The 23,756-nt window shown below is 49.4% G+C and overlaps 2 protein-coding genes across 4 annotated transcripts in view; one reads left to right on the forward strand and one right to left on the reverse strand.

Moving 5' to 3' along the window:
* Window positions 1–116: 116 nt before the first annotated feature.
* LOC116235230 (keratin, type II cytoskeletal cochleal-like) lies at window positions 117–3,401 on the forward strand. Its single transcript, XM_090128306.1, has 9 exons — window positions 117–545; window positions 875–1,083; window positions 1,482–1,542; window positions 1,825–1,920; window positions 2,146–2,310; window positions 2,436–2,561; window positions 2,678–2,898; window positions 3,138–3,172; window positions 3,268–3,401. The coding sequence occupies exons 1-9, from the start codon at window positions 117–119 to the stop codon at window positions 3,399–3,401; spliced, it is 1,476 nt and encodes a 491-aa protein (XP_089984432.1).
* A 4,229-nt stretch (window positions 3,402–7,630) lies between these two features.
* The window catches only part of LOC116235228 (keratin, type II cytoskeletal cochleal), a 36,186-nt gene continuing 20,060 nt past the window's right edge, over window positions 7,631–23,756 (reverse strand). For 2 of the 3 annotated variants that reach the window (XM_031603244.2, XM_031603245.2), the window contains 10 exons: window positions 17,562–17,740; window positions 16,926–17,362; window positions 16,015–16,223; window positions 13,566–13,626; window positions 12,868–12,963; window positions 11,991–12,155; window positions 11,732–11,857; window positions 10,309–10,529; window positions 9,746–9,780; window positions 7,631–8,911 (listed from right to left, as the gene is read on the reverse strand). In XM_031603244.2, coding sequence (XP_031459104.2) covers window positions 8,739–8,911; window positions 9,746–9,780; window positions 10,309–10,529; window positions 11,732–11,857; window positions 11,991–12,155; window positions 12,868–12,963; window positions 13,566–13,626; window positions 16,015–16,223; window positions 16,926–17,309 — 1,470 coding nt within the window. In that variant the 5' untranslated portion in view covers window positions 17,310–17,362; window positions 17,562–17,740 and the 3' untranslated portion in view covers window positions 7,631–8,738. The other variant, XM_090128528.1, reaches the window with a different exon arrangement.

Consider the following 23,756-nt stretch of genomic DNA (forward strand, 5'->3'; position numbering starts at 1 on the left):
GCAGCCTCGCCCCGTTTTCCACGCAAATAAAAGGAAGAAGGTGCTGCACTGGAGGCAGAGGGAACTGCACTGGGGCCCAGCACACCACCTGCACCCAGCCCTCCTCACCAGCAGCCATGTCCTGCTCCTATGGCACCAATGTTGTTCGCGTTGGCAATTTCAGCTCATCCTCTCTTGCTCTTCCCAGGAATGGGCAAAGCTTTGGTAGAGTCTTGTGTTGCCAACGTGGGTTGGGTTCCTTCAGCACCAGGAGCCTCAGCGGTGTAGCATCCTCCAGGCCCAGAATAGCTGTAGGAAGGTGCCCTCCTACAAGATGTGGATATGGTTTTGGTGCTGCTGGTGCTGGATTTGGCTGCAGAGGTGCTGGCTTTGGTTACAGGGTTGGTGCATCCCCCGGGCTGTGCACCATCGTACCCATCACCGTCAATGAGAAACTGCTACAACCACTTCAACTGGAGCTTGACCCCAACGTGCAGACCGTGAAGTACCAAGAGAAGGAACAGATCAAGACCCTCAACAACAAATTTGCTTCTTTCATTGAGAAGGTGAGCAGAGAAACCCTCCCCAGCTCCAGTCTCAGGGAGGTCTAGCATGGAAAGGGCAAGGAATCTGGGTAATACAGCTCTGTTTTAGACACTGAGGACAACTTTAGAAGGTCAGTTGAGCACCAAAGTGTTCTTTTCTAGAAGTGTTATGAGTTTGATGCATTTCCACAAGGCTTACCCACAAAAACCATATGCACAAAAGAACAGTGGAGTAGGAAATATTTCATTCAGGCGTACCAAGAGCTGCATTTTATGGCTGTTGCATGGACATCACCTCTCACAACCACTTAACCCTCATCTCATTTCCTATTTTGCTCTCTGGGATTCAGGTGCGACTACTGGAGCAGCAGAACGAGGTGCTGGAGACCAAATGGAGATTTCTGCAGGGTCAGAAACATTGCAGAAACACCATCGTGCCCATGTTGGAGGCTTGTATCAGGAACTTGAAGCAGCAGCTGGAAGCGCTGGGGTGCAACAGAGGCCAGTTAGAAACACGCCTGAAAGCAGCCCAAGAGGCTTTGGAAACCAACAAGAAAATGTAAGTGAGAACATTTTGATATAATAAATTGTCCCCAGAGAACAGGATCATAAAACCATGTCCCAGTTTATGGAAGTGGACTAAACAGAGGACACATCTCTTCTAGATTCTCTCACTCTTTCCTAACTCAAGGAATTAACAGTGTTCCTCTGTTCTCTGGTGCAGAAGTCAAATCAGAACAGTTCTGCTGCAAATTTGTAAGAGCACCAAAACCTCTCTCAAAGCAAGTGTGTTTTCCCATGGGCTATGAAACAGAACAAAACATCCCTAAATATCATCTGGGTAAAAGGGGGGGGGGGGGAAAAATAGGAGAGGTTCCATTTCTTGAAGTAAGCCTGCAGAATCCCAAACAAAGACATAATTGTGCTGAGCTTGAAGTCTCCCATTTTCCCATGCAGGTATGAGGATGAATGCAGCCAACGGAGCTGCACTGAGAAGGAGTTGATTGCCCTGAAGAAGGTGAGCAAAGGCCATTTGAACCTTCCTGTTGTGTCCAGGACTTTGGGGTGCGTGCAGGCAGTGATTTCTTTCCCCCAAAGCATTGCACAGAACAAGTACCAGCAGGAGCTGGTACTCAGGTGTGCTTGAACTCAGACCAGCAGCAGTTGTGCAAGCGGGAGCTGGCTTGCAGCCATGCTACCTGCACCCAAAGTCCCCCACCCCAAGGGCAGCCCCGAGTCTGCTCTCACTAATCAGCTTCCACTAATCAGCTTCCTCCTTCTCTCCCCCCTGTCACTTCAGGACGTGGACTGCTTTTTCTTAAACAAAGCAGAGCTGGGGGCCAAGGTGGGAAGGATGGAAGGAGAGTTTGACTTCCTCAGGGTGCTCTATGAGGAGGTAAGCAGCTCCCTGTTGCTTCAGCTCTGCATTTCTCAGGCAGATCTGGAAGGTCTATCTTGAAGGACAGGGGAAGAACGGGTAATGTGGGGCAGTGGTAAACCCTTATGGTGAATGGGGGGACCAACAATCCAGCCCCGTGTGTTCACTGCAAAGGGGGGAGCAAGTGTACGAGTGGTGTTGGATGGGATCACAGCAGTGCCAGCATCTCATTGTCACCTCCAGGAGAGCCACCAGCTGCAGGTTCACATCTCAGACACGGCAGTGGTTGTGCAGATGGACAACAGCCGGGATCCTGATCTGGATGGCATTGTTGCCAACGTCAAGGCTCACTACGAGGACACTGCCTGCAGGAGCAGGGCAGAAACTGAAGCCTGGTGTAAAGGCAAGGTGAGAAAAGCAGCCAGAAGGAGGGTGTGGGTACATCTTTCCTCTGAAAACCCAGAGTTGCTCTGATCCAACTCAAAGCACGTGCTTTTGGGGACGCACAACCCATGTCTTTGGGGCTTTTGCAGTTTGAGGAGCTGCGAGTTACTGCAGGCAGAAATGCTGATAGTTTGCAAGAGAAGAAAAGAGAGGCGGCTGAGCTGACACGGGTGGTCAAGAAACTGAGTGGAGAAGTCAGGAGTGCCAAGGAGCAGGTGAGTACCACCAGGTCTGCTGGAACCATCAGGGCAGAGCGATGCTGAATTGTTGTTCCAAACATGTTATGTTTACAAACACCGAGAGATATTTAAGGCCGACCACATCTTTATAGTGCTGCAAACTGGAAACGGCCATGGCTGATGCTGAGCAGCACAAGGAAACATCCATCAAGGATGCAAAGAGCAAACTCACCAAGCTGGAGGCGGCTCTGCAGAAGGGGAAGCAGGACCTGGCCCGGCAGCTGTGGGAGTTCCAGGAGCTGATGAACGTCAAGCTGGCCCTGGACATCGAGATCACGACCTACAGAAAGCTGCTGGAGGGTGAGGAGAGCAGGTGGGTGGCAGATACCAACACAAGACCATTCAGATCCATGTGCCAGAATGGGAAAACCAACTGGGCGGTGCTTTTCAGAGCTGCCCTGTGGTAAATCCACCTCAGAGATCAGCTCTTCTATCAGTCCCACCACACCTCCACTAGTGCAAACAAAGGCTGTCCTGCTGCCTGCAAACTTTTGAGGCTCACAGGGCTCTGCATGTGATCACGCATAACCAAGTGCAACCTTCCCTCTACAGGCTCTGTGCAGAAGGAAGCATCCCTGTCAACATCTGTAAGTTGGAGCATAAAACTTCTTCCAAGCTTGGGCATCTCCTGCCTTTTCTCCCAGCAATTCCCTAAGCTGAAACTCAGCTTTGCCTTCCACAGCTGCCTGCCATTCCCAAGGAGGTCTCACCTACAGCCCAGAACCCAGTTTTGCTGGGTTGGCCAACGGAAGCTCATGCATTAGGAGTGGGAGCACCCACACGAAGGTTGTGTCCATGGGCAAGTCAACTGTGTAAAGAGCTGCAGATGAATGGCAAGGCTGGAAACGAAGCACAATGCACACCCTTCTGCCTACACACAGCAAGAGCCTGGCTGTGCAGGAGCACAAGCACCCAGCTCCCCTACATTGCACACCTATTTTCCACGCAAAGGGATACAAAAGGCAAAGAGGGGTATTTCTGTCAAAGAGATTTGCTGTTTCTGCTAGGGAATTCTAGGAGCAAACCCCAAGTCTCCTTCACAATCCCCTTCTTATATGCAATTCACATAAGAGGCCCTTGGTGTAATTCCTTGCTTTTTCTGCTCCTACAGACTGAAGAATCAGGATGAGGTGTAGGACAGAACAGCTGTCACCCATGAGCTTCTAATTAGGGCTTCATTCAGCCCTCTTGTGTTAGCAGCTCCCATATATTACCTATTACTATAACCTAGTTATATCAGCTGTCCTGATTTACAGATACACCCAAAATTGCCTACTTTCCCTACACATACCAACTTCACATCCCAAGGGGTGGATTTCAACGGCTGTTGCTGTTTGGAGGCAGTTTGCTTTTTATTTGCATTACATGTTTGGAAACCAATCCTCAACTTTCCCTTTTTCTTCAGGGTTTGTAATGGTCCGGCTCATCTGATGCCATAAATACCATCTTAAATAAAGGATCTTGGGGTCTAAGCCCACTGTCAAAAGTGACAGGGGCTGATCCACCAATAAGCCTGGCCACAGGTCACAAAACTCCTCTGCTGTCGTGTTCAAGGGATCCAGACCCAGCCTTAAACACCTGGCATCGGCATCAATCACCTTTTCAATTTGCCAGTACCTATTAAGCTGAGCTGCTGGTGTAAATGCATTTATACTATTTGAGGTCTGGGAAGGGGAGAGGATGCAGTGATTTATTTCTAATGACTTCATATTTTGTCTGCAATGCTTGTCAGTGGCTTCTATCCCAGTTATAGTCTTGCATCTCCAATAAATCTACATAGCAATTCAGTTACCCTGTGGCTTCTTTTTGGGGAGAAGAAGGGTTGGTTTTGTCTTTGCTCCAGGATCTCAAATGTCAACACTTAGAGGGGTCTGACAGGCAGGTCCAAGCCCCATATCCCCTGACAAAGCCCTCCCATCAGTGGTCTCCCATATCCCTCAATCTACCAACATTCTGCGTGCAAGGAGCTTACAAGCCTCCCTCCAAAGCACCAAACCTCTCTCCAAGGCACAGCTCTCTTCTTGCATGCATGGAGCAGGAGCCAACTCATGGGGTTACACATCTTTATTAAGGCAGGGTGGAGCTCCAAATAATTTTCCTCCCAGGAAAAAAAAGAAACCAAAACAAAACACCATTTAGAGGGCACTGACTAAGCAAAGATGCTCTCGCAGTTTGCATAAAGCTAACTGAAACTTCTCATTACCACCATCAATGCCTAAATCCCCTGAGAACAGCACTGACTGCCCCAGCTTGCCCAGGATCTATTTGCATCCTGATGGCAGGAGCTGCTGGGTGGTTTGGGGCCAATTTGTCCTCTCTTTGCTCCGGTACCAGCTCTCAGTCCACACTATACTCCAGCACCAGAGCACAGAGCATCATCTTCCCCCAGTAGAGTCTGGAGAACCTCTTTTCCTCTTCACAAGATGCAACGTTGGCTTTCAAACCTCATCAAGCCAATTAGGCTCCCCTGGTGCACCCCATCTTCCCAAGAGATGTGCTTCCACCTCATTCTTCTGTGCCTGGTAGAGCTCAGACCCAGCCCAACCCATAATAAACACAAGGTGACAACCTCAGTCAAGCCCAGAGCAGGATTTTGGCCTTTGTAGCTGCTGAAAAACTGATGGAAAACACAAAACAAATGCAACTTGAATGCAGGGGATCTGCAGAAAGCCCCAGCATCCAAAGCTTTCCTCCCAGTCGTTGTTGTCTCCAAGTCCTCACTGCTCTTCTGCTTCAGTTTCCCTATAGAGAATAACAGAACTTACCTCCTTTGTAAAACCCTCTGCTGCCTGTGGACAGCATGCATCTCCAGAGCTCTCAGTCCTGTTGTTGCAACACACATCCACAGCCACATCCTGGTGTCTGCTGCTGGAGAGAGAGCACCAGAGGAGGGGAGAAACAGAAGGGCTGAGAGCAAGCAGAGCAGCAGAAACACTCAAAGTAGCACTGGCTTAGAGAATCAGATAAATTACATTGTAAAGTATACCTAAATATTATAAATACACATAAATGTTATGCATTTTATCCCACAGAAAGCAGGAAGAAGAGGCTGAAGTGCTCTGAGCTGCAGCAAATTCCTGGATATACACTTACACAGACACCAGCAATGCTGGAAGAAGGAAAAAAAAACCATTTCACTGCTTTTATGTTCAGAAGGCAGCCAGGTTTTATTGTATTCCAGTTGGTAGGGAAAAAGCAAACCCTACTGACCACGAAATCAGCTGGAAGTCTTTAAGATGTGCAAGGCATTTGCATGGAGCATCCTGTCCAGCCATTAATGTGCTGGCATGGGGGCAGAGGCATTGATGTCTGATTTTAAGAGCAGCAAAGAACTTTGAGCTGTACTGTGGGAAGCTGTAATTAATCACACAGGTGTGTGCAGAGATGGATGTGCTCCTGTGTTGTATCCCTGCCCTAATCACAATGGCAGGGACAGCAGGCTGGGAGGGGAAACTTGGTATCACCCTTCTCCAGGGGGTGAACAAAGAAGTGCCCCTCCGTGGATCAGAGGACTCACCCATCCAGGAGGGATTCCCTCTGCAATTCTTTTGCTCCCTGTTGGGCTCCATCTTCCCCTTGACTCCTCTGTTTGCAGAACTCAACAGCCTGCAGTGCTCTGTGTCCTCTGAGTCCCAGTTCACAGCTCCTCCAGGACCCATAGCAGCTGCTGGGGCCACTCCAGCACTTGCACTAAGCATGTTCCCAGCTCTCAGCTCCCAGGAACACCCTTAGCTCAGGACTGATGCACATTTCAGATGCTCATTATCCATCTTAATCACTGCTGCAAAACAAGAGGCCAAAAAAAATTCTTTCTTGGTGCTGCGGTGGGCGCTGGGTCACACCTGTCTCCTTCTGGAAATGCAAACACCTCACCCACTGCAAAGCTGTTCCTGAATTACAGCTCCTGAATGCAACAGAAGGCTCAGGACACACCTGGCTTTGCACTAATTTAATAAGTAGAGGTTAAATTCCAACCAGCCCCAGACCAGACCTAAGGAACGAGATGCATCCATCCCCACGGCTTCACAGAGACACGAAGCACCTGAAGGGTGCAGATCCCCATCTCCCCAGCAGTGAGCATTGTTCTGCAGTGTGGGAGAGCTGCAGCCACACCTTCCACATCCCTGTTCCCAGATCATCACTGCACACAATTCATCATCAGAGACAGAGCCTCCATTCCCAATTAGGCATCACAGAGCCATGCAAATGACAGCAAGCAGCGGCCTCCCCTGCCCAAAAACCATCTGGGCAAGGCCTTTCTTTGAGCCCTTTGTTTCCATTCACTCCAGGGGATTTCTTTTTGCATTTCACTCCCTCCGCTGTGACATGAAAGAGATGAGCTGGGTGTGCCAGGCTGATAGCACAGCTCTGCTGGGCACACGTGGAGCTCCCCTCCCTGCATTAGTGCCACGTGTGCTGTAAAACCACACACCCAGCCTGAGCACTGCACTCATGCAGGGTGCTGGGATGACAGGGTGGGGTTTGCCACAGGCACAGCATCTCCCAGGGTTTAATGGTCTCATAGCCACCGTGGTGCTGCAGGAAACAGCTTTTCTTACTAACTATGGAATTTCTGCCTGGCCCCATTTCCATCCCATGGAATGACACCTTTAGCACTGGGGGCTCATCCTACATCTGCACACACTGCTCACCTGTGCTGCCCCAAAAGGAGCAGCAAGGAGCTGTCCTTGTGCAGATTCATTTTGCTGAGCTTTGGGTGCTTGCAAGCGAAGTGTTTCTCCCAAAGTTTGGCTCCTCTCTGCTCAGCATATGGTGCTCAGAGAGGGGTCAGTCCCAAGTGGTTCCAGTTGAGCTGAGGGCTGGGCTGAGCCAAGCTGAGGGAACAAAACCAGTCTCATCACCCAAACCCAATGCAAAGCATGGGAATAAATTCACCCACAGGTGAGACTGCAGGCAGCAAACCCCAAATCCTCATCCTGACCACAGCGTGGCACTGCTCCAAGGGACACAGCCTGGAGGGAGGTGAGGACTGGGATGATTCTCCAGGCTCCTGAGCAGCAACACACGAGGAACTCAGCTGGGACTGAAGAAGCACACAGCAGGGCAACTTTATTAACGGCCTCATGGCAAACTCCCAGACCACAAAGGTATAAAACATCAACCAGAGATACGCTGCTAGGACACGGCAGAGCATGCAATGCAACAATTCCATGCAGTTTCTTTGACTTGTTTATTTAAAAATTCTTCCTACCGCAGTAACAAACTATTTCCCCGACGTGTTTAGGTTGAAGACTCATTTTGGCAGGAACAAGGAGTTATTGTAATGAAGCATCAACAAAACACGCTTTTTCCCCAATGGTAGGAGAGACCCTGGATATCACTAGTAATGCTCTAGAATATAGGGTAGTAAACAGAGGCACCCAAGGATGGGGAGTGTTATCTCCCATTTCAGTGTGCTGCTTGTAATTTTAAGCAATTTCCATACCCTTTAGGCTTTGGGCTTCTGTTAAGAAGACAGAATGGGTGAATTTGTGAGTTATTTTGTTATACAGAGCCTATAAAGGAGATCTGTCTGCATTGCCTTCGGTAAGAAATTAGCTTCCATCAGACCAGAATTGTCCAATTCAATTTCTGAGCCAATTTCTAAAGAACATAAGGAGAAACCCAAAGCAGTTTCACCATTTTCTTCCTGGTATATTTTAAGAAAACAACCCCTGACTGAAATCTCAATCAGGGCTGGCACTTTCTGAGCAGCCCAAGGGAATGAAGTCTTCCAAATCATATTCAGAGGGAGATAATCTTCTGGTCTCTTTTGTAAAACCACAGCAGAAATGTGGAAAAGCTTGCCACAATGATTGCTTTGCCCTTCAAAGGGTGAAAGCCAGCCCTGAGCAGGGGTACCAAGCATACAAGTAACAAAAGCATTAACCTGCCTGCTTCCCCGGAGGAATTTCACCCTACAGGCTTGACCCTGCTCTCAGTGGGATGGCTCCCACTGAGTTCAACAGTACAGGATCAAGCCTTAGGTGTGACGCAGCAGGGTCAAGTATATACTCTGGTATATCTTATTCCAATTCATTCATCACTGCAGAAATTTTGCAGCCAATTTGTCCTACGAAAGGCAACCAAACTTCTCTTTCTGTGTTTTCCCTCCTCCCGTGTCGTGGGTACCGCTGGGTTCCGTTCCTGCCTTTACTTCCTGAAGCTTCTGGTGGATGAGGTCGTGGTGACGGTGTAGGATTTGCTGGAGCCCCCCGAGGAGAAGCCAAGTGCTCCGCTGCCCATCCCTGCTCCCAGGGCAAGGCCTCCACGGACCCCTCCTCCCAGGAATCCACTGGATCCACCACCGCTGGAGGTGACCATGGCTGCGGCGCAGAGAGAAGGAAAACAACCGTAAGCATTGGGGAACAGCAAAACCCAGCCTGGCACCCTTCTCAGAAAGGGCATTTTTAAATCTCAGCAAGCAGGTGAGAGCTTCCTAAGACCACCTGCTAAACACAACACCCAGGACACAAATATCTCGCTCCAGTTTGGCACAGAGCATGTACCAGATGTGTACTGTGTGCTGCACACACCCCCCATCCATCACTCAATGTGGCTCAGGGCCTCCTGCAGAATGGGGAACCCAGTACCATAAACACAGTATCAGAAATACATTCTGCTCATCTCGTGGTGCACCAGACATGCCCACAGCCATCAGCAGCAATGATAAGTAGATGAATGGATGAAAAGCAGAGTCACTGGTTAAGAGCAGTGTCTCCAAGACACCTGCTTATGTCCAACACCCAGGTAAGGCAAGTGACCAGTGCTTCCCAAGGTGGAAAGACACCCTCTAACATCACCTTTGAGCTGGCTTCTAATGCAGGCACTTATCTTTCTCTCAACTTTTCTTTTTAGTGCACTTTTCTCCATATAAAAATGGGAGGAAGGGGACAGGGCAAAGCGGAGTCAATATTCCCCCATTTTAACACTCACACAGATTCATTCATTCATTCCCCCATTTGTACAGATGAGTTAGAATTGAAATCTGCCATGGAGCCAACAGCACTATCAACTTTTGTCCTGGGGGGCTCTCATTTAAGAAGGGGTTAATTAAGGCAAGGCACTACAAGGTTTCTGCATGCAGACCCAGTTGATCCCATCTGCATTTCCCATGGAAACTATAAGAGTAACTATTATAAATAATAAAATCAACTCACAGATGTTGACGCTGCCAACCCCATCGCCAGCCAACCTGTTGGAGCAGAAAAACACAAAGGCAAAAGGGAAGAGAATGGGTTAGACTCTGCATTACTCAGTGTTCCCCCAGGGCCTCGGTGCTGGGGATGAAGACAATGGCAGAGAGTTATTACTGCTGCTGTAAATAATTCAGACAAGATAAGTGTGCCATCCAGCGCTTTGTTCCGGCCCTACATTTACAAGCACTGTTATCACCTGGAGGGGAGGTGCTGAAAGAGTACAAGGAACTGAGGCTTAATTCTATGAGGATTTAAGTCACTTGGAAATCTTCTTCCACATCCTCAAATGTACAACGGAAACCAGCACTTATCTCCTTGTATGTTTTCATCAAACTATCCACTCTTCCCCAGAGCTTGACAGTTTGGCTCTATGACCAAAGCATATTCAGAACCAAAAATCAGTTTAAAACGCAAAGTTTTCTCTTCCATGTTCCCTTCCAGAAATTGGAACTGGGCCCTCATGATGTCACCACGATACAAAGGATTAGATCCTTCATCATATAAACTCCCCAGGCAGCACCCACCTGCTCTCCTCGCCCTCCAGCAGCTTCCTGTAGGTTGCAATCTCAATGTCCAGGGCCAGCTTGACATTCATCAGCTCCTGGTACTCACGCAGCTGCCGGGCCATGTCCTGCTTTGCCTTTTGCAGAGCAGCCTCCAGCTCCTCCAGCTTTGTCCTGGCATCTTTGATAGCCAGCTCACCACGTTCCTCAGCTTCAGCAATGGCAGCTTCCAGCTTGGCATTCTGCAGTGACAAAGCAGAGCATGTTAGAGGGCATCTCACCACCCATGGACTTCTGGCATCTACAGGCCAGTCCATCTGTGGTTCTGCAGAGCTCAAAAAGTTCCTTCCAAAGCCATACAAACTCATGCCTACACATTTTTTGGGTCACCAGAGGAGATCACCTGTAAAGGAAGCTCACCTCATTCCAGGACATGTTATTCTGAAATGCAATTCATCAGACCCTATTTCTCTGCACCAATTACACTTTCAGAGGACTTTCAGTTGACCCTCAGTTTCTCAGCCCACCCACACTGCACACAACACTACACTTAGGGTTAATGCAAGCTCTGGGTTTCTCTCTTTATGCCCCAGAGCTCATTCACAGCCAGTTGATCTCCAGCAAGCTTTGATGTGAGGCAAGCATGGGCTGGAGCAGACCTGCAGTTAACAAATCATACACATACCCCAAAAAGCATCTCTATGGGGGTACATCAAGCTGGCAGCCTAATGCACACCCACCAGTGTCCCTTGCACACCCAGAGAGCTTCATCTTTGGCAGGAAGGTCTCACAATGAACATATGTTTTATACTCTCATTCATTATTCAGGGAGCTGCACTGGGTCAGCTTTTTTGCTCGTAAATGTATGTGGAAACATCCCTGCCCTGAAACCAAATAAACATGAATGGATGAATCACAATGGCTTATCTCCAGCCTGTGAACTGCTGGTTGTTCACAGCCAACCTTCAGCCCCAAAATGGTCTGAGCCATGCACTGTTCTGGCTCTCACCAGCTCTACTGATAAAGCGATAACCGCCTCTGGAGAAAGCAAACAGAACTCCTGTACAGCTAAAAAATCCTTTTGTGTGCCCAAACACGGTGTTCCCTTCTGCACAAAAGGGAGTGGACAAAGATCCCAGCAGCAAAAGGGCACAAGGAAGTGTGCAGCTGAGCAGGCTGCCGCATTCAGCGCTGCTCTTTGGAAAGGGCTCTGCATCTCCTCACTTCTGCACTCCCAGGACTCTATAGCTCAGCTCCTTTTCAGCACCATGTTGCTCATACCTGTGCTTTTTTTCTCCTCCTGCACAACTGATGTCTTCCAGGATGATGGCTGCAGCTATCCCAAACTGCTTCTAACAGATGCTGCCTTAAGCTTTGTCCCCTGGTCCACCTGCTGCTGCTAAACCCACCGCTCTGCAGCAAGAGAACAAGGGCAGCTCCTCACCTGGGCCTTTGCGTTTTCAATCTCGCCCTGCAGCCGCTGGATCACACGGTTTATCTCTGTGATTTCATTCTTGGTGTTGCGCAGATCATCCCCGTGCTTCCCAGCAGTGACCTGCAGCGCTTCGAACTGCGACACAAGGAAGGATGGAGTCAGACCAGCAGCCCCCACCACAGGCTGAAACCTCTCCACACTCCTCATATGTAGGAGAGATGGAATAATAGAAGCTGTTATTACTGCCCTTCTCTCTCCCATAACTCACCTTGCTCTGGTACCAGGACTCAGCCTCTGCCCGGCTCCTGTTGGCAATATCCTCATACTGTGCTTTGACCTCCGCAATGATGCTGTCCAGGTCCAGGTTTCTGCTGTTATCCATGGACAGCACCACAGAGGTGTCAGAGATCTGGGCCTGCAGCTCACGAAGCTCCTGCCAGTTGCATTAAATACAATACTATTAGTCATTGATAACGGCCTCTCTTTTAGAAGCCAATTACAGAGAGAATCTGAGAAGAAAAGGGAAGCAGATAAAAGTTCCTTGAAAGCATCAGTAATTAAAAGGAAACCAACTGAGTCACATCGATCATGCAAAGTGCAGCAGCAGAAAGGGAGCCATTTCTTATCACTCCCAGGTTAAGAGCAAGGTTAGCTGACTCCTCTCCTGAGATAAGACCTCGGCATGAAGTGCTGGTCTAAGAAGCTTGAGCATCAGCTCCTCAGCAAAGGGCCAAATTCCACCATCTTACACAAGGGTGCAATGTGCATGCTTGCATCAGTCTCTTATCTTGTAAATGATGCTGAAGATAAATGACTCTGGGGCAAGGAGCTTTCCTTTCTTTCTTTCTCAGACAGCACGAAAACACATCAGTGCTTCAGCACTGAGTATAATGCATTGCTTTTCTTGTTTTCACACTAAAATGACTAAAGCATGCCCTAGCTGTGTTTGCAACAAAACAAACTCATGTCCCAGACAGGGAAAAACTACTGTGAGAGCTCACAGAACTTGTACTTCACTTGCAGCTCAGTTTTGCTTACTTGATCTCTCCACTACCTTTCTTATCTCTGGCAACAGCATAGCGATGCTCTCAGGCACCAATAGTGGTACTGCACTGCAGCACCCACAGGAAGCAGAAGGGCCTTACCGCTTCGTAGAGAGATCTCAGGAAGTTAATCTCATCCGTCAGCGCATCCACCTTGGTCTCCAGCTCCACTTTGTTCATGTAGGCAGCATCCACATCCTAAAAGAGCAACAATCCAGTGAGGTTGATGGAGTTTTGGTGACCAAGTCCACCCAGACTTTGCTGGCTTCAAAAGCAGCCGTGCACCCAGCAAGTTCCCCACATCACCTGCTCAAACCCTCAACCCCCCCTAGCAAGCCCTAAAAGTTATCCACTGGTGCACTGAACTGCTGGTCCCTGTACGTTCTGCAGGGTTCATAGCATACCTTGAATTGGAAGGGATCCATAAGGATCATCCATTTCAACTCAGTGATCCCAGGACTGTGCCTGCACCTATGTTTGCACGGCCAATGACAGTTTGGACCACACAAACCATGGAAACTGGGCCTTGTGGTCTCTCTGACTTTTTAGGTTTTAAGAGTCAAGGCAGGAAAATCAAAAAAAGATAACTTAAAGAAATATACAGCCATAATGTTTGAGATGCACAGGGGCTGCTCCTCCTTTCTTGCTCCTACAACAATCCTGGTGCTCACACAGAAGCAGAAATGAGAGCTGAAGTTGGGTATCCAAGCAGAACAGCAGCAAAGGGATTGGAGGAGCAGAAGGGGGAGAAGAGCTGCACCCAGGTTTGATCAGACCCAGCTAATATTCAAGGCTCGCACCTTCTTGAGCACCACAAACTCATTCTCTGCTGTCGTGCGCTTGTTGATCTCATCTTCATATCTGCAAGGAGAGAAGGGAGCAGTTAAAGCCTGGGTAAAAGAAGGCAATGTCTCAGTGAAAAGTTACTCAATTCTGCCCTCTCTCTCCCCGTTTCTCCCTTTCTGAAGCATTTTGCCAGCCTGTGATTATCCAAGCAAGCCAGTCACAGGCAGAGGTTTGCTGCACCACTGAGGAATCTGCATTTTTTGCATTGAAGGTGCCACGTTTGAAAGCTATTGTTTAGACAAACTGATGCCTGAAAGCTGCTCTGGTCCACACTGCCACCACCACCGAGCTGGGAAGCACTTCTCACCCACTTTTTTCCCATTGCACTTAGGGAGTTTTCTGCTCCTTATCCCCATTCATGCACAGCCCAGTGCTGGCCTGCAGGGCTGTGCTCTGTGTCCTGAGGCTCTCAGCTCCTTCCCTCAGCCACTGAGAGAACAAATAAATAAAAATGCAGAAGAGATGCAAACATTCATCAGCACTGATCAAGGGGCTGTTAAAGCTCTGCTCACTCTGCACTTCCTTTCTCCAGGCATCCGAGCACACTGTGCAGGTGCCAATCACACCTGAGTGCAACTATTCTGCACACAGTGGCTCTGCTCTAAAGCCCCACAGACTTCTAAAATTGGTCACATCCTTCCTTTAAGTGTCTGACTTGAGGTGCAATGACTTCAATTCTCAGCAGACATAAATCATGCTGCGTTGGCTTTATGGGTTGGCCTCACAGATTTTCTACCACCTGCAAACCTGGCTCTCAGAGTCTGCTTTTCAAAGCTGTGTACAGCCAACCTGCTGATCCCAAACAGCAAGAAACTGCTGTGTGGATCCTGTAATTCTTATCTAAAAAATAGAGCAGGAACCACTTTAACCAGCTGCTTTGGAATGGCTGCTGGCAAAGTTAGAGCTCTGTTCTATTGACACTGTCCTTGCACAGCTAGCACTGCAATCTGCCTTCCAAAGTTTGAGCTAGTTCAGTTTTAAGCCTTCACGTAATACGCCTAGTGCTTTTTACTGGAAGCTTGCCCATCCATGCTGATATAAGCAGGTGTTGTCCTTCTGGAGGTCAATGAACTGCATCCGTTGCTATTGCAGAGCTCTGCACAACACGGATGCTGCACCTGTACTCCATATGCATAATAAAAGGGAATCAGAGCCTGGTCTCTAGCAGAGGTAATCAGAGAGGTGTACAAACAAAATAAAACCCAGCACCGATTGCATTTTTTATAGAATGGTTTGTTGAGCTCTATTTGCAGGAGGAAGCTCTGCCGAGCTGCTCAGTGCAGCACCAACAAATCATTCAGTGCTCTCCATAACTCTCACGAAAAGCCCAGCACAGCCCACGCAGAGCCACGTGGGCAGCACTACCCAGAGCATTCCTACCCTTGCTTATTTTGAACCACACCCTGAGTCAAGGCAGTGACCAAATAAGGGACTGAATTGCATCTCCTGGAGCCTCGTGCATATCAATCTCCTCCCCTACCTGAGATATTGGTGGGGAATGGCTGTGTATGAAAATGAGGCAACAGGCACATAAGGGGCTACTCGTGTTCTAGGTATTTGACTCAGGAAATGAGATTTTCTTCATACGAAAGGGGAGAAACAGGTTCTGAATTCCAGTTACCAAAGCCAGCATCTCAGGCTCCTAATTCCCCCCATATAGGGTTTTGCTCCCCAGCATGGACCCCTCAGTGGGAGGAATAAATAAGCACCTGTGCACCTTGTATTCATATAATATGCAGCTAAAATTAGGGCTACAGCTCCTCTGGGTGCAAACCAGTTCCCTGCTGCTGCCGTGCAGAGAAACAAAGTGCAACTGTGGATGAGCACAGAGTAACTGAGCAGGGCTGGGAGAACATCACTCCCATGCTCCTCGTTGGGAAGTGCTGGCTATTGACTTTCCCTAAACACACCTTGGGGATTATCAGATGTTTGCTTTCAGTCCCTGCTTGATCCAGTTTGCCAGTTTCCTCTTTTCTTTCCTTTCAGGCATTTCCCTGTAGGGCTGCACTGCGCACAAAGGCTACTTTGATGGCACTCCTCACAAGTAACGTGATTTGGATAGAAAAACTGCTATAAGATAATGCAACTCATCTGTTCCATTGCCTCCCCATGGAACAAGAGACAGTTCACACACTGCCTGCAACCTGCAGAGCTCCTATGGGGCTCCTACAGACCCAGACCCAGTCCAACCCAAAGTAGGAATCGATCCCTGGGGAGGCTGCAAAGCAAAGCCATGGGGATGGAGCATGTGGGAGCAAGGTGCCAGGAGCACCACGTAACCCAGGCAACTTCCTGGGGCAGACACCTAGCAGAAAACAAATCACCCTCCCTAGCAGAAAAGCTGGGTACGCCTCTACCAATCTAACTTCAGCTATACCGTTAGATGCTTGGATTATACATTACTTGGCTTTGAAATCCTCAACAAGATCCTGCATGTTCCTCAGTTCACCCTCCAAACGCCCTTTGTCATTTAACAACCCATCCAGCTGCCTCCTCAGGTTGGTGATGTATGCCTCAAACATGGGGACGATGTTACTCCGGGTGGTCTTCTGGTCCTGGAGCAGACTCCATTTGGTCTCCAGCATTTTGTTTTGTTGCTCCAGGAACCGGACCTGCCGAGAAACCAAAGGGTCATTTGTGAAAGGATGGGGAAGGGGGGTAGCTGACACTGCAGAGCTTGGATGCTGGGTGATGCGTGGGCTGTGGATGGTATCTGAAGGATTCACTGCGTCGATGAAAAGCACCTACATTCTAAAGGGTGATAAAGACCAGAGGGAGCATGGCTGCTCTGGGGTTTGCCTTGCAGTATTGAGGCTTTGTTTGAATTAAAGATAAGGAGATTCTGCTTGCCTGACGCATAAGAGAAACCATTCAGAGATCACAGTGTCAGCCAATTAAACCCAACTCCACAGCTGGATTCCTAACATTTTGAGGATGCCGGAGCTGGTTTACAACACAGGGTCCCCAGTGCATTGGTGGGAGATAACAGAGCTGCAGAGGTACAGGGTAGTGCAAACAAACACAGCAAGCCCTGACTTACATCAAAGGTCTGTTCTACCGGGTCAGCTCCTTTCCAAAGAGCCCCCTGCCCCTGAATTGCTGGTGCGTGTGGGGCTGCAATGCTAGCTAAGTAAAGGGGGTGCAAAGCTGTCCTAAGCAAAGCAAAAACCTCTGCTGACAGCAGAGATTTAATGACAGTTATTAGACTGCAGGAAAATCACATCAGGTAGGTGATTTTCCCATTCACGGACCCCCACCCCATTAAGTGAGCTTTAGGTCAGGGCTGCATTCAAGCCCAGCGCAGCCAGCCTCACCTTGTCAATGAAGGAGGCAAAGCGGTTGTTGAGGGTCTTGATCTGCTCCTTCTCCTCCTTGCGCACCCGCTGGATGTTGGGGTCGATCTCCAGGTTGAGGGGGGTCAGGAGGCTCTGGTTGACAGTGACCTCCTGGATGCCCACCCCGGGGGCGATGGCCCCACCGAACCCCATGCCGTATCCAGAGCGAACACTGTAGGAGCTGCTGCCTCCGAGGGAGATCCGCTTGTTGGCAGAGCCCAGGTTGTAGAGGCTGGAGCTGCCAAAGCCCCCTGCCTTGCCAAGGCCACTGCCTCCACGGACAGAGGAGACGGAGCTGACCCGCACCTGGCTGACCCCTGGGACGGCCACGGAGCGAGAGCTGAAGCTGACGGAGCGGGACATGGCTGCTGCGGGTCCTGCGGTATCTCCTGTCCTTAAACGTGAGGGCAGCTGTGCTGGGAAACCAGGGCAGGGAGCAAGTGAGCTCTCCTACCTCGCTTCCCCTTTTATCCATTAGGAGAGCTGGGCTTGGCTCGAGGGCAAAAGAGGGATCGTTTTACTGCCTGCAGATCTGGGTGTGCCTGGCAGCCCTCCCACCCTCCGTCAACCTGCTGAACCTGAAGGGAAGGGCCGGGGAAGGGGGACAGGACACACCTGGCGCCCAGTGCCGTGCTCACAGCTTTTGTTCCTCAGCTCCCCGTGTCCCTGCCACCAGCACAGCTGAGGGATGTGAAGCACTGGGCTCCTCCGAGCAGAGCAGAGATGCAGAAGGACAGGGCTGGTCCCCATTTCCTCGAAGCTTCTCTGTTCCTCCCTGCTTGCATGAGGGGACGCTGAAATGAGAAGAGGGGGAATATGCATTGATTTCTAACTCACTGCATTGCAGGCAGCCCCCTGTGCAGCAGCAGAGAGGAGATAAGGGGCCTCAACTCAGTTTCAGTCCAGCCAAGTTTGATAAGAACCAAAGCCAGCTCACACCATACACTGCCCAGCCAACCTGCTCTGTGCAGAAGAATGTGAGATGCCATAGCTGTCCCTGGACACAGCATTTTTGCCATTCTTCCCCTGCTAGCTCTGAAACAAAGGTGTTTTTGGTAGGTTGCACCTTGCAGGTTTATATACTCAACATGTCAGTGCAGACTGAAAAGGAATCATAGGATCGTTTGGAAGGGATCCTTAAAGGTCATCTATTCCAACTCCTCTGCAATGAACAGGGAACCTACAGCTCCATCAGGCTGCTCAGAGCCTGGTCCAGCCTGACTGGAGGAAACAGGACAGATTCCTGCTTAAACTCCAGGGCTCCCACGCAGAAGTGGCAGAGACACAAGAAATGGTTTTACGGGCTTTCTGCATTTTTTTAATCGCCTTAAAGGGATACACATCTTTACTACCAGGTCATAAATCCTCCAGTCGGGCCAGAATGTGTCACCCCTCAGATCTTCCTCCCATCAGGGCACTGAGATAGTGCTGGCTCCATTTCTGGCCACAGCCTTCTCCAAGTATGTGCTTCCTTCTTCATGGGAAGAATGCAAGCTGGCTGCATATCCCAGCTACCAAAAGGAAATTCTCTTTTCAAAATGAGAAACGGAGCCTGACAGAGACAGATGAGGTGAGATCCCTCCCTGTGCCATGAGATCTGCTTCAGCTTTCAGCAGCAAAAAATAAGATTCACTGAGTGCAAAGCAAACTTCCACGTTCCACACAGCCAGCTCTGCCTTGACCTGATGGCTGATGCAGACAGGACAGGGTTCATTGCATCTCTATGCAGCCACCTGCAAGGCAGAAGTCTCCAGCTGTGTTACTTGGCTTCAGGTCCTTCCAAGCACACAGAGAGGCCGCTTTCCTGCAACTCCTCTGGGCTGCTGTAAGAGGAAGGGAATTGGAGCTGAAAGTGCCACTTAAGAGCCCTGCTTTGGCAGGAATAACCTGCAACAAAGCAAGCTCTAACTGTGCATTTTATCAGGTTGCTTTCCAGCCTCAACCGCCCTGCATCAGCAGATGGGATTTTTGCACAAGGCAGCATGCAAACCAGAAAGCAATCCAGACAGGTAAAATACAACTCCTCTGCCAGATAAACTGTCATAAAGGCAAACTTCTTCCTAGCAACCTCATAGGAAACAACTGGTAGGCAGCCAGAAAACTGAACTTCACCTGCTTTGTACTACTGAGGGCCAGACCCACAAAAAGCCATTTTTCTAATTGTAATTAATTACCACCATGCAACACGACTGATTGTAGGTGAAGATGAGTCTGTTGAGTTGGCTTTCCCAAGTTCCCACACACTGTTCTGTATCATTTCCGACCCACACGAATGACCCCCATGGGATTGGGGTCTGGTGATACAGAAGACACCATATGGAGTGGTTAAGCACCCTTTAGGGAACTGAGTGCTTGGACACTGTGACCATTCTGCTCAGGGTCACAACAAGCCAACCCTACCCACCTCAACCAACTCTATCACTGACGCTCACAGAGCCAACAAGAGCCACAGGTGATAAACCCTTCCACAAATCCTACATCAAATATGCCGAGTTTTCAACTCCAGCCCTGAAAGCACAGGAGAGCCCCATCAAATATGGCCACATCCTGATGGAAGAGGAAGAAATCTTTGCAGATGAGAAAAACCACTTTAAGAACGTGGGTCTGCTGTTTCCTCGCGCTCAGTTGGTATCCGTGGGCTATCTCTTGCTGTGTGTTTAGACTGCAATGTTTGCTTTGAAAGCTTTCTGGAGCTGGGAGTGCCCTTAGATTTTGTGTTTGCACAGCACAGTCCTAGTTTGCAATTACTGCTCCAAAGTGCTTCAGCAGTGAGTCATTTATAAGTCAGCTTGCATCCGGACGACGAGCAGTGTTTTGGTGGTCTGATAAGCGGGGGCAGTTGTGCAAGAGCACGACACAGCACTCATGGGACCATCAGAGAATGACACTGTCAGGCTGTTATTCATTATACCAATGCCCAAATGCAATGCCAATGCTGGTGCTTGCAGCCATAGAGCTGCCATGCTGGTGGTGATATCCCCATGCTGCGATCACTGCTCACTCTCCTCCCAAAATCTGGCTCCTAGATGAGCTCCTGCAATAAACATTTGCAGCTCCTCAGCTATTGCTATGAATACTGAGAGACCTCCAAAGGAAACCCGTGCAGCACCTGTGGTTTGGGGGCAGTAAGAGAACATCTACAGTGTGATGTATGAACACACAGACACCAGCCACGTCAAGACAAAGTGGTTAATTCACATGAAGGATTATTGAGTTGTACTTTCCTTGTCACTGGGGCAATAAAGCTCAAAGCAATGACACAGCTCAGCAGCACAGAATCTCAATGACAGGAAAGCAGCTTTTCCAGAAGGCTGCTGGTTCAAAGGATTCAACGTTCCAGAGGTTGGTACCTCTGTACAGCTCATCACCCTTCTGCTGTAACTCAGGGCCCCACGCCTACCTTGAGGCTGCTGAAATCATGTCTTTAATATTCTGCCACTGCCCATTTCTGAAGAACTGAAGCGGTTCCCTTGAGCTTCATACGATCTTCCTGTTATGTTTACTCACACTCATTTGGTCTCCTGTTGATAACCTGAACCATCACACCTCTCAGAATCCAGAGGCTTTTTTGGAAACCTTGAATTCCTGCTGTGGCCTCTCTGTTCCAATGCTCATGGTGAGGTGCAGATGCAGTACGAACTCATGCAGTTTTTACACATGGAAATTTTGCTCACCATTCTTACAGCCAGTGGCTCTAAAAGCTTCATGTCTCCATCAGCAATGGAAGCTGCTACAATGGGGCTCACCTCTGCTACACTGCATCTCCCAGCTATGCCTCTCCTTCTTGAAACAAAGCTGAGCAGACTTAGTGTTGACAGGGTCATCTTAAGACCAGCAGGAACAGAAAGATCACCTGCTTGCCCACAGTGACAGCCAGCTGCCACAGAGCAGAGCCAACGTCACATTAACAGCACAGCTTCCAAAAGCTGTTGCCTTCACTGCAGGAGTTACACTTCCCTGTTCCTCCTTTTATCTGAAACACAGTGACTCAAAGACAGAGGCTTCTAGATCACAGAATCACAGACTGATGGAATGGTAGGGCTGGAAGAGTCCATAAAGATCAGAGAACCAGAGGATGGTTGGGTTGGAAGGTTCCTTCAGGATCACAGAAACATAGGATGGTTGGGTTGGAAGGGTCCGTAAAGATCAGAGAATCAGAGGATGTTGGGTTGGAAGGGCCCTTCAAGATCATAGAAACACAGGATGGTTGGGTTGGAAGAGTCCTTCAGGATCAGAGAACCAGAGGATGGTTGGGTTGGAAGGGTGCTTCAAGATCACAGAAACAAAGGATGGTTGAGTTGGAAGGGTCCTTCAAGATCACAGAAACACAGAACCACAGCATGGCTGGAGCAAGAGGAATGTCAAAGATCTTCCAGCTCCCCCTCCTGCCCTGGGCTGGTCCCACTCCTCCATCAGCTATCCAGGGTCTCCTCCATGGCCCTCAGCAGCCCAAGGGCTGGGTCACCCCCAGCTCTCAGCCTGTCCCTATCGCAGAGGCACCGTAGCCTCTGAGCATCCCTCATGTCCTCCTCTGGCCCCACTCCAACAGCTCTATTTCTTTCTCATGCTGGGGTCTCAGCATGATAACAGCACAAACCCACCACCGCCATCTCCAGGATCACCTCAGACCACCATAAACAGCTGTTACCCCTGCAGTCCTCCCCCCAGATATTTCTCATCCATTCAGCATAGTGACACAGCTCCACACGATGCAGCCCTATTTACCTCCTGCCCCAATTGCACCCGGAGCACTGCAGCTGCTGCTATGGGAGCTGCGTTGCCATGAGCTCCAGGACAAACAAGCAAACCCAGCCCATGGGATCCGTCCTGGGGACACAGTGCAGTGCAGCTCCAGCTCCCCGTGCCTGACACATGATGCAAGCATTTGAGCTATGGACTTTCTTCTCTCTCCAGCCTCCTTAACATGCACTTAAAGCTGTTTTTTTCCCCTCTCCCCCAAATTATGACATCTTATGATTACAAGAAATCATGAAGGAATAAGTATAAATATAGCTATAATTATGTATAATCGTAATTACACAGATAATTTTGTACATGAAAGTTGAGAGCTTCTCACGCAGCTGAAGCCTGAAGGAAAACAAACAAACAAAACCACTGCAGTTCTCCATCCTGGCAGTGCCAGGCTCAGCCTTTCTGGAGGTGGCATGCCTCAGGAGAGAATGGAAAACCCACATTTTGTCCCCAGAAAATCACATGTGAGCTACAAGCCTGGCCCATTGCATCTCTGGGTCTGTTCCATTTCCCAATGGTAGAACTGAGCTGAGCTCTGTGCATACACCCACAGCACAGAGCGGGGCTGGGGCAGACTAGAGTCCATCTATCTCAGCCAGTAACGCAGGCTGGGCTGCACACAAACCCAGGGCAATTACAGCCATCCTCCCAGCCATACTCCTATAGCTATCAGCACTTAGCCCTTCCCAAATTGCATCTTGCCCAGCACATTTATCTGCTGCTTATGACCTCTCTCCCCACTGTTGGTCCGTTCCTCGGGTCAATCCATTCCTGCCACCACAGCCTGTGGCAATGAGATTGCACGTGGTGTGAGATCTCCCTGTATTCCTCTTTGAATTGACTCAATTGCAAAGCAAAGCACGCCATTCACAGCAGGCGATGCAGTGCAATGGCACTCTGCATTACTACGGGAATTGTGGGCCTGATTCATGTCTAGGTTAAAGGATAATGCCATCATAACTGGAGCCAAGTGAATGGAGCGGGGATGGAGAGGAGTGATCACGCACAGTCATCAAGAAGAAATGCCCATATCAAAATTCTGCTTCAGACACAGCTTGGGCAGAGCCAGTGGCACAACGCCAGCTGACACCAACCGATCCTCCACCTCCGGGTTCAGGAAGGATTAAGGACTCCCAAAGCACGGAGCACCCAACATGACAGCCATCCTCATGAACCCTTGTTTGTACAGCCCTTGGCACAACATAATTAAGAACAACGACTGGGTGTCTTAATAGCTGCCGCAAGACAAACAACCATCTGCACCCCCGTGGCTGCAGGGAACAAAGCGGCTCGGCAGCCTCTGGCCCCAGTTATGAATTCCGAAACCTTTCGCAAAAATCAAAGCTGTCCAAACAGACCTGTTGCCTAACGAACTCTCCTACGGAAGAAAAATAACGAAGAGCAACACAAATCTGCGTGCAGTATTTTCCAGATAAGCCGTCCTGCAGGCAGGAAGTCCATGGGAGAGGCAGAGCTGCACCACCTCCCTCCGCTCCCTAAGCACATCACTTATCATATCAGCACTTGCTTAAATCTCTGGGACACAAGACTGCAAAAACTCCATCAGATCCGGGGACAACCGTGCTGCTACAGAGGGCAGTTTGCAGCAGTCGGGTTTCTGGAGGGAGCTGCTCCTGGAGGAGTGCTGGGGACATCTCCCATGTGGAGCTGCAGCACTGCGCATAGCAGGAGCTTGCAGCCCAATTTTTGGAACATCAGAGCAGTTTTGTAAAAGGCAGGCAGAGAAGCAGAAAGCAGTGGGCAAAGGTGGGGAGGGAGTTGGGTGAAAGGGAGGGGTAGGATCTCCCCACGGATGAGTCAAAGCTGAAAGACAAAGGTAAATAACATTCAAATGATTAATTGGTTATGAGTGTTTTATTACGGCTGTAATCGCGGAGATGAGACGATAACCTTTGCCTACAGAGGAGCCAGTTCAGCTCTCAGAGTGCTTTTAAGTGCTTTTTCCTAGTATTGCACGCACAGAAATTCCTAGGATTTAGGCTCAGTGCTTCCCACCTGCCATGCTGGGGAGGTATTTATATATATTTATCCTGCTGT

This window comes from Phasianus colchicus, chromosome 33 (genome assembly GCF_987193195.1).
Source record: "Phasianus colchicus chromosome 33, bPhaCol1.hap1.1, whole genome shotgun sequence".
Lineage (NCBI taxonomy): Eukaryota > Metazoa > Chordata > Aves > Galliformes > Phasianidae > Phasianus > Phasianus colchicus.

Coding starts and splice junctions, on each gene's coding strand:
- LOC116235230 (XM_090128306.1), top strand. CDS start 117: ATGTCCTGCTCCTATGGCACCAATGTTGTTCGCGTTGGCAATTTCAGC. Junction 1,921..2,145: donor TCAGGGTGCTCTATGAGGAG/GTAAGCAGCTCC, acceptor TGTCACCTCCAG/GAGAGCCACCAGCTGCAGGT. Junction 2,311..2,435: donor AAGCCTGGTGTAAAGGCAAG/GTGAGAAAAGCA, acceptor GGGCTTTTGCAG/TTTGAGGAGCTGCGAGTTAC.